This window comes from Filicampus tigris, chromosome 21 (assembly GCF_054856515.1).
Source record: "Filicampus tigris isolate MCC_2025a chromosome 21, RoL_Ftig_1.0, whole genome shotgun sequence".
Classification (NCBI taxonomy): domain Eukaryota; kingdom Metazoa; phylum Chordata; class Actinopteri; order Syngnathiformes; family Syngnathidae; genus Filicampus; species Filicampus tigris.
In genome coordinates this window covers 2,875,568-2,885,233 of record NC_141237.1, presented here as the reverse complement: position 1 = coordinate 2,885,233, position 9,666 = coordinate 2,875,568, and the positions used below count along the sequence as shown (strand labels likewise).

The 9,666-nt window shown below is 45.8% G+C and overlaps 1 protein-coding gene and 1 long non-coding RNA gene across 6 annotated transcripts in view; one reads left to right on the top strand and one right to left on the bottom strand.

The window, feature by feature from the left end:
• Positions 1-6,876, top strand: part of LOC147127140 (uncharacterized) — a 46,319-nt gene extending 39,443 nt beyond the window's left edge. For all 4 annotated transcript variants that reach the window (XR_015084202.1, XR_015084203.1, XR_015084205.1 and 1 more), the window contains 4 exons: positions 1,942-2,169; positions 3,617-3,762; positions 5,321-6,067; positions 6,143-6,876. This is a non-coding gene — a long non-coding RNA (uncharacterized LOC147127140). The remainder of the gene's footprint in view (positions 1-1,941; positions 2,170-3,616; positions 3,763-5,320; positions 6,068-6,142) is intronic.
• Positions 37-8,637, bottom strand: tfr1b (transferrin receptor 1b). 2 transcript variants are annotated; one of them, XM_086020413.1, is made up of 19 exons: positions 8,495-8,637; positions 7,108-7,147; positions 6,187-6,406; positions 5,852-6,089; positions 5,354-5,491; positions 5,192-5,276; positions 4,978-5,100; positions 4,811-4,906; positions 4,591-4,730; positions 4,396-4,517; positions 4,176-4,295; positions 3,881-3,966; positions 3,738-3,801; positions 3,596-3,663; positions 3,423-3,490; positions 3,258-3,348; positions 2,935-3,162; positions 2,416-2,565; positions 37-2,129 (listed from the first exon to the last, which is right to left on the bottom strand). In XM_086020413.1, exons 2-19 carry the CDS (start codon positions 7,138-7,140, stop codon positions 1,917-1,919), a joined length of 2,283 nt encoding a protein of 760 aa, XP_085876539.1. In that variant the 5' UTR covers positions 7,141-7,147; positions 8,495-8,637; the 3' UTR covers positions 37-1,916. The 2 variants fall into 2 exon arrangements, with proteins under 2 accessions (XP_085876539.1, XP_085876540.1); XM_086020414.1 differs by lacking the exon at positions 8,495-8,637 and adding an exon at positions 7,262-8,460.
• Positions 8,638-9,666: the final 1,029 nt, after the last annotated feature.

Below are 9,666 nucleotides of genomic sequence, written 5' to 3'. Positions count from 1 at the left end.
ACTTGCAGTTTTAAATAAAGACAAATATCAACTGGGTGCAAAGCTCAGGGTTTTATTTTATTTAATCTTCGTCAAACATGGAAACATTTTTTTCTCAAGTACAGAAAACCCAAATCCAACGTTCAAGCCGGGCATTTCACCGACTGTTGGCCAACATGAAAAACATTTTCCCCCCCAAATAAGTGCCAGAAACCCCACTAAATCCAACAAATTACTTTTAAAGGTGATGATTTCCCCCAACAATTGGAACAAACTCGATGACCTGATGAAACAACTCAATTTGCTCATATTGAGCAATGGGATTTCTTTTCTGGAGACATGACTTGCTTCACTTCATGTATTATAGTTGATACTCTTGCTAAATAGCAAGGGGGGCACTGCAAGACTCTCTAATTGAGCAATTTATCTGTATGTTTGAGTAACATCTGTTTTATCTGTAAACATAACCCCCAAATTTCCAATACATCTGTCATTTAAAGCTTTCATTTGCAAAAAAAATGGCAAGTGTTATTTTTTCTTTTCATTTGCCCCTTATGTAGGATAGCGCAACTAACATTGCCTCCGTAACAGATAAGAAACTGATGAAAACCTCACGTACATGAATTTGTCAGCTCAAATATTGTTGAAAACCTCAGTAACAGTGGATGAATGCCGATCTCAACATAGAAGGAAACATTTTTGCAGCGAGCGTGAAAGCGAATCGATACGTGACAAAGGAGGACATTCAGTGTGGAAGAGAACAGGCCCTAAAGAGCTACCACAAAGCAAAATCATAATAAATACGTATAAAACTCTGGGAAACACTGTCCCCGATAAGTTGTTCCACCCTTGAGTGAAATATGAGAGGCACTGCTCCCGATAAATACACATGTAAAAAAAAAAAGAAAATACACACGCACTGGTAGATAAAACACTACCGTCACTTGTCATTATGGGAGACACTGCCCCCGATAATGGGTTTTAATTATGGGAGTCACTGCCCCCGATAACTCGCGCCAACTGGTCCAGTCGAGGACATAAAGACCCAAAATTTGCTTGTCAATTGCCCTCAATGAGCAACTTTGTCTGCTTTACTTCTTATATGGTCCTTTTATTGAGCATTTTTCTTGCTGTGATCGTTTTATTCACCTTGTCTATATTTTCTTTACAATTTATTCTTTGTTTATAAATTCCATTTGATTTTATCAGAGCATTTTATCCACGTTACAAATTTACTGCTCTTGAATTTTTCCTGCATTGTAATTCATTTGTGGCCCATTGATTTTTTTTTTTTCTCTCCATGCTTTACTTAATTTGCAGCCCTTTTTTTCCCCCCAATTTTACCCGCTTTACTTAATTCACGGTCTTTGTGAAAGTTTCTTAGCTGCCTCCGTTTCTGCGCCGACAGTTGAGTTTCGAGTTCACGTAGCAGATACTGCTGTCAGATGTGACAGTATAACCGTCATAATTATGGAAGGCACTGCTTCCGATAATGTCTTATATATATATAAATACATTTTTAAAAAAGTATTAAATAAGGTCCTAAGTGTTTGGATGGCAAAGAGGTGGGGGTGTCAGTAGCATTCAAAGTTTTCAAGTATTAGGATGGGATCCGGAGGCCCCCCCCCCACCCCAGACAGTATAACCGTCATAATTATGGAAGGCACTGCTTCCGATAATGTCATATTTAAAAAAAAAAAAAAAAAAAAAAAAACAGCATTGGAAGAGGTACACTTAATCACCAAAACAGCATTTCCTTCATTCTTACAAGAGGAGCCGTGGCGCCCCCTGTTGATTTGGAGTGTTAAATATAAATTGGACCTTTAAAAAGGGCGGGACTGAGCTGTAATTGACAGCTTTTTAAGTGCTTTTTTTTTCCTGAAATTGTCTTGACTTTCTGCTGTTTTGACTCACACTTTGTGACACGGATGCACGCTCTAGACTCGATTGTCGTTTTCCCAGATGTTGCTGACTACGGCGTTGGCGCACAGCTTCAGGTTCCAGGTGGCCAAAGCCAGCTGGGTGTGCAGCTCCTGGGGGTCCGTGGTCTCTGCGAGGGCCCCCAGCGTGTGCTTGCCTCGGCCCAGCAGGATGTGGCGGAAGGGGGTTTCCACGGGGGACACGTACGGCGAGAGGAGGTTACGCTCCACCTGGTGAAAAACAAAGAGCATCCTAAGAGGGCTGTAGACGGTAAGAGATTTTTTTTTTTTGTGTCACCTTATAGAATTTGGGAGTTACAACGAGCAAGTCTAATTTAAGTATTGCTTTGGCGCAGTCCTGAAGCTAAGGAACTATTTTGAAGCGAGGAGCTTAATTTAAATGGGCAACAAGCCTTGTCTAAATGACAAAAAAAAGGGGGGGGGGAGCTGCCATCTAGTTGCAATTACATAAAAACATGAGAGAATGTAAAGCATGAATGGGGTCGAGCTTTCTTACGCTCATGAGCTTGTCGTTGACGCGGCGGCTGCCGCGCTCTTCCTTCATGTTGGTGTTCATGATGACCGTGTTCAAGTTGGCCATCGCTCGCGTGTAGGAGCCCAACGCGCTGCTCAGCCAATCGGGTTCCACGCCTTTCAGCTCGCCGCTCTGCACAACAGCACATCCACCTTTGTTTCATGAGGTCATTCATCATACGCTCTATGGAAATTAACTTGGGAGACAAATAGTTGGGTCTTGCCCAGCCGTCTACAGTGAAACTGCTTTTAAATTGTGGCTCAAAAGTTGTTTTTTTTTTTTTTTTTTTTAACTCATAACACAGGCCTGGACAAAAATGTGGCCACGGTGTGTCTCACACTAAACACGGACCAGAGAAAATTTAGGAGCGAGTATTCTCAGGAGATTGGAGAGAAAAATTGATAGACTGGCATAGTAAACGTTATGAGCCCATTTCCAAGCAGCTTGTTGTTCCTGTGACTATAGTTGCACACGTTACACCAATTCACTCAGTGGCCTCACCTGGACGAGCTTTCGGACGTGCATGTAGAGCCGGTTGATGGCTTTGGACAGGACCTTGTGGTAGCGGCCCACGTCCAAACTGAGCAGGTGGTCGTGGACCAGGCGCAGGGCCATGCGGCCGGCCAACTGCGCCGCTCGAGCCGTTATCTTGCCAGTCATATGGGCTGTGTTGTAGTTGAGGTGGTCCATGTTGTCCATGTCCGTGCCGTAGTAAGTGTACGTCTCCACCTTCAGACACGAAGAGGAAAAAAAAAAAAAAAAAAGGCATGCTCAGCTCACTGGACACAGCATGTCATGAAGGAAACGTGGCCTTGGTGACTCGCCTTGGGTGTGATGAAGTGGAACGAGACGGAGGGAATGCCAGCGACGGTCAAGAAGGGATACGCGGGGTCGTCTACGGACATGGGCCTCAGTCTACAAAAAGACGGACACGTGTTGCTTACGGCACTTTCATGACATCGTCAGGTCACTTTTGGACGTCGGCTTACACGTTGGCCTCCCATTTTGTCTTTCCCGCCATGTCGTAGACGGTGCCGATATTGAGCGGACTCTTCACCTGGGAGGGAGACGTTTTTCAATTGTGGGGAAACAAAAAATGCTGACTGGCTCCTTTCGTAAAACGTTCTATTCATTTTTGGGATGGCTGAAGCGGTGGCGTTACCTTTTTCATTGTGTCCTCCAGCAGGGTGTGCAGCAGCGGGCTTGCCGAGGCAACAAGGCCGCCGCGACCTTGTGAGACGGACACCACGTGCAGTCAACAACCCTCAGAGGCGATTGCGTGCGCTTTTACACTTTCTACATACCCATGACCACACCATCCAGGCTTATGTAAGTGACGAGCTTTCTGTCGATGGACGACAAATAACCCTGAAAAACAGATTTGTCGTTTTTTTTTTTTAAATCGAAACGTGCTCCAAAAAGATTTAAGTCAAGCATTAGCGCTCACTTCCAAAAACTCGGTGGCTCCCACGTTTCCGTATTCTCCGGCGCTCCAGCTCGCAAACACCAGACTCCTCTTGGGCCGGACACCATCTGGAAAGAGCCGCGTAGATCCGAAAATGTACTTGTCCAACGTGGAAACAATCGTTACATTCCACAGTTAGCGTAGCAGCTGTTTAATTGCCGAAGACTTGATAAGGAAGAAATACAGTTAGAAGTATGTCAGCCATACACAATATCTAGCGGTCCGACAATTATTGTACATTCCATATAAGTCGGAAATACATTTTCTTGCGATTTACCTCTCTCCACCAAGTCCTGAAAAGCCTTGGCCAGTTCCATCAGAACGGAGCAGCCGACTGCAGCGCGCGCGTAGCCTTTGCCCCACGCGTCCCTCTGCGCTCCGAGGACCACATACTGGTCTGCGGCACACAATTCATTACTTCCTCAAAGCGTCCACGGACCCGACGGTAGTAGCGTGACAGAATATTCTGCGATGGGAGTCCAGCAAATGTCGCATACCGGGATCGATGAATCCTTTGATGACTCCAAACACGTTGTGGATCTCCGTGTTGACCAGCGCGTTGTTGACCTCCACGCTGACGTTCTCCACGCCGCCCATCTTGTTCGGGCCACCAATTCTCCTGCGCGGAGGCACGGGATAAATAAACGGATTCCGGTCGGATGGAAAGCACCCACGTGGCCGCCGGGCTTTACTCTTGGAGCGTTTGAGCCATGTTGAACGTGACGGTCTGAGCCGGGATGCCGGGGAGGGCCGACGAGCGGGTGGGCGGGAACTGCGTGTGGTTGAAGGAGGGGAAGCCCGGAGTGTACGGGTCGCCCGAGCCCAGATGGACCTGGACAAGGGAAGCAGACGCAAATGAGGCGGTAGGCTCAACGGCAACCGAGCACGCCGAGAGCTCTCGGTGACACCCACGTGGCCGTAAAGCGCCGTGTCGGCGTTGTAGCTGAAATCTTCGGCGTCGGGGTAGATGAGGACGGCCGCGGCTCCTCGGGCCTCGGCGTTAGCCACCTGAAGGAATCATAAGATACGTTTTGATCCAAAATTGCACACCCGCCGCCGACGTTGTTGTTGTTCTTTACCTGCTCGGCAAAGCTGAGGTTTCCCGCCCTCAGCAGCAACACGCTGCCTTTCAGCTCCACGTTCTCCTTCTGTACGGCGTCAAAATCCTCGCGCCGGCCGTAGGCGGCGTACACCAGCTTGCCCTGATCGACACACGCACAAGGGCATGAGCTCGCGTTACGCAACACAAGCCTCCGTCCGGTAAATATCGGCCAATCGCCCGCCGCCGCTCACCTCCACCTTCCCGGTGGCGCTGTAGGCCAGATAGCCGGTCGGTTTGAAGACGTCGGCGCCGAAAGTGATGACGTTGGGACGCTTGCTGCCCGTGACAAAATGAAATGCTGATCAGAAAATAATCCACAGTGACGCGAAAAGTGGAAAGAGCTCCGAGAGCACCTGTCGGGCTTCTGCAGCTGAACAAAGTGGACGTCCACCCAGCTCTCCAGGCCCAGCGTCTTGAACTCGTCCGAGATCATGTTGGCCAGTGTGACGTCGCCCTCGCTGCCCGCCAGGTGGGACGGCATATCGAAGGTCCTGAGGAGACATTCCATTTCGCTCAAAGCACATTTTCACATCAAGGGGATTCCAAATGTCAACTTTGCTCAGACGGAATGTAGAACTAAAGAGTTGCTCTTCACCCTGCTGGCTTAATCGGTCAGCTGACTGCCTGCTGACATTCGAACACGCATTTCAAACTTTCAAGTAGTTGTTTGTCAGCACAAGTCATCCACATTTGGTAGAAGGGCTGAACGATGTGGAAATCCAACGCGAGTGCGGCGCCAGCACGCCGATGGGATGTGCAATCAGTACTTGACGTCATCGAAATCCGCCGATTACAGCCGCAGTCCATTTAAGCTACAGCGGCATGGTAAACAACTTGAAAAAAAGGTTTACTTGAGACGCGCGTCGAAAGCGGGGCCGGTGAGTTTGTCGTCGAGAAGCTGGCTGATGGCGTTCCAGCTGGGCGGGGCTTCTTCGTGCGGCATCTCCTCGTCGTCGTCGTCGTTGCCGCCGTTGTCCTCCTTTCCCTGTTCCTCTTCCTGCGCCGCACCCTCCGTCTGCGACGACTGAGTCGAGCAGCCGGCCAGCTCCACGCCCGGCTTCTTCGAGGTGAGGTTGCCGACAAAGTAGCCTGCAAAAGCGTCCCATGGTCAGCCAGTTTTCAAATTGCAATTTCATTCATAGGCCATAGGCCGCTACGCCGGCAAAACGCCGATGCGTCTTCTCACCCACGACGAAGGCGAGCAGGAATCCCAGCGCCAGGATGACGAGGAGGCGCTTGGTGCCAAAAGTGCTCCGAGGGGCCGGCCGGAAGCTGGGGGAGCCGTCGGCCTGCGCGGCGTCCGCGTGCTCGTTGGCGTCGTCGTCGTCGGAAAGCTTGATCTCAACGTGCCGGTCGGCCTCCTCGTCGCGCTGCAAAGTGAACCGCCTGTACTGGACGCTTTTAATCTAACCGGAGGAGGAATGAGAATCGAGTCAAGAATCAGCAATGTGATCCGGCAACTTTGGTTGACTGACTCTGCCTTGACAATTCACAGAAACTTTCCCTTCTAGGAAAGGAAAAAAAAAAAATGCTGCTGACAAGTTTGCAGGGCGGAAGTTGGCAAACATTTGTGTGTCGTGTCACATTCTGAGTTTCACAAAACAACAGATGGGAAAAGTGATATGCAAACGTAATAGCATATTTTATCCAAACAATACATTCATTTGCATTTTATTTTAAATGACGTGAATTATGATTAACCAATTATTGTACAAATTTTCTGTTCTACAATTTAGAGGTGCAGCAATTAGTTGAGAACTCAAAAGCACACCTTTGGCTTACTCAAATAGACATTTTACTTAGGAAGACAATCTACATTCTGACGATCTACTTCTGACGTTTTGAAATAACATTCTGTTTTTCATTAATTGGGAAAAAAAAAGAGGCAACACCATGTTGGCAATTGATGGCAACATGGTGTTGCCTCTTTTTTTCCCCCCCAATGTCCAGACTTAACATCCTGTGTAACCATTTTACAAGTGGAAAGAATAGTAAAGAGCATTATTTTGTCTTGATAAGGATGCCAATTAATGTACTTTCATTGCAAAGCAGAAAAATACGTTTGGCCAAAAGTACAAATAAAAACCGTGAGCTAACATACACTCACCATGTTGTTAACGGTAGACTTCACTCGATCCATTTTGATTCTGAAACAGACAATGACATCCACTTGTGAATACGTTTGACAAAGTTTCCAAGGTACTAGCTTGTCCGGCACCCTGCATAAAATAAAATGCAATAAAATGTATGCTAATACGTACGTCCTGGCCTCCCGCAGTTCCAACTCAGCCACTAATTTTGACTCCAATGTGAAAATTAAACCTCAAGTTTCCTCCTCGCCTAGGCAGCAGTGTTTGCAGTCTAAACCATTCACTCGCTAACGCCTCCTTTTACGCTCCACCGCCTTGCTGTTTGTTAGTTGTATGCGCGATCACCTGAGGACAGCCGGTGGAAAGAATCAAAACTGGTTTCTCCGACCGCCCCGCGAGCATGCAGGCAGTTTGTTACCTTGCAGTCGTAACTCGTTCCAGGAAGTGGGGTGCCTTTTCTTGACAAACGAAACGTGTGGTTTTACTGTGATCAAAATGCTACTCCCCCCAACGCCTGCGCTATGGTCGCACACTTTTATTTTCAAGCTTGATTTGACACATTACCCATGATATCCTAACAATCATTAACATAATTGATAGGAGCTGCAATAAAAAGGTAACAACCAAAACGTTTGATGTCCTATTATCATTTCTCAATTTGCCAGGTCCCCTCTGCGGCCACACAACTATTGTGAGAAACCATAATGCAAAAACATCACATGTAAAAATGTACACGCTCCATTTGCAAACCACTACGTTGAACTTCAGTTCATCATTTGGGACGTTAACACATTTTTGTCATCTCCATGCAAAATGGGGGCGTTCAAATCGACGGCATTTGACTAAAAGAGGAACAGGTTACGACATGAAGTGAACGTTAAATAACGTAAAGAAAATCGCGAGTGGTTTCATCATGGCCTTGCGCAGCAAAGCGACTTCACGCGCCACGCGCTAAGATTCACGGAAGTAACATTCACGCAAGTAGGAGGGGAAAAAATACTCAAAATTTCCATTGAATGTCTACAAAGACAAGAACATTCGTTAGAAGAGGTGTGAGCGTTTTTTCCCAACCATTTTTAACATTAGAGACGTCGTGTAGCGTTAGGCAAAAAAAAAAATGTTTCCCAAGCAATAAATGAATGAATTAAAATGAAACATGATCTTGCACATAACTCACTTTTGTCAGTGAATTCGGGCAATTATAGAGCGTGAATGTGGTTTCTGTTTTATTCTGACTCATGCACGCACATGAGTGAGCATATGTACGTGACATTGCCAATTCGGCAAATGGCGCATGCCAAACGTCTTGCAACCGTCTAAGATTCTAATATAGATTAATTGATTTAAAAAAAATAAAAATAAAATCTCTGCATATATGTGCGCATTTGAAGTCGTTTCTCTCACCTTGAGCTACGATTCCGCTCCGCCGCCACCGATGAACGCTTGTCGAAATGTGTCCTCTTGTCCTGCCCTTACAGAGGCCGTCACAGCACTTCCGTGTACGTCATGATGACATTTTGTTGACGCAGGCCTGTTCGAAGGGCCGTTCAATTTTGATACCGGAAGTTCGGCGTCGTCGCACTTTGAAGCCTACAAATCCGATATTAAAATAAAGTACATATTTCATCGCGAATCACAATGAAAAAACACAAACTGCTTGTAGTATTTCATTCATTGTGTCAGGGACAATTCATTGATTTTAAAAAACCCTGAAACCCCTCGCACAAACTCAGATACTAATTATTATTTTTAAATATTTTGTTTCATCACAAGCCAATGTCAAAATGCTGTCCAGTTATGAGACACGATTGCACAACAGACGTTGTCTCAAGGCACTGTAGATTTACATATGAAGCAGAAAATAAATAATGAATGAATATGTAATATTTATGTCACAATGAATATACGGCACTGTGAGTCGCTCAACCTGACATATTGTAATCATCGCGAGAATTAAGGACAGTTGCGAGGCTTGGTCGTCATCCCAATGCTGCCTTCAATGGGAGTCGGAGATGCCATGATCCTTAGTGAGCCAAAATGAGTCAAACACACACTGCCTCACAGCGACGTGTGGATATTAGCTCATTCCAAGACCCTGATCTCCACCGCATTAGCAACATTTGTACAATTTAATGAGATCCATATCAATCCAGTCACGAGTTGCATTGACACTGCCAGAGAGGCATTTATTCAACAATGTAGCCGACTCATATTTTGGTAGGTTGTACTGTATTTTGCAGTACTACATATAGAGGGAGCTGTACCTAATATTTCGGTTACCTTATTTAGCTTCACGATAAGGTCAAAGTCAAAATATTAGGTACATGGTGTTAAATGAATGCATAATATGATTTGGTACACAGTGTTAAATGCTTTGCATGATATATTATTCATAATTTGTTATACTAACATCACTGTGACGATTGTTTGTACAACTTTGGTGGTAGTTGTAATTGTAAGAATACGCATAAAAGTTTGAAAATAATTCTGGAGTATTGCAAGTAGTGGAATTTCGTAGATTAGCTCAAATTTGTATTTTTAAAGAGTGTTCATTACAATTAATTTTTATAATTAAT

What these genes read in the sequence shown, in the direction of transcription:
- tfr1b (XM_086020413.1), bottom strand. Translation starts at nt 7,140, where the DNA reads ATGGATCGAGTGAAGTCTACCGTTAACAACATG. An exon ending in CAAAGGATTCATCGATCCCG is followed by an intron (nt 4,296 to 4,395) that starts GTATGCGACATT and finishes TGTGTGCCGCAG; the next exon opens with ACCAGTATGTGGTCCTCGGA. An exon ending in TGGAGGACACAATGAAAAAG is followed by an intron (nt 3,491 to 3,595) that starts GTAACGCCACCG and finishes TCTCCCTCCCAG; the next exon opens with GTGAAGAGTCCGCTCAATAT.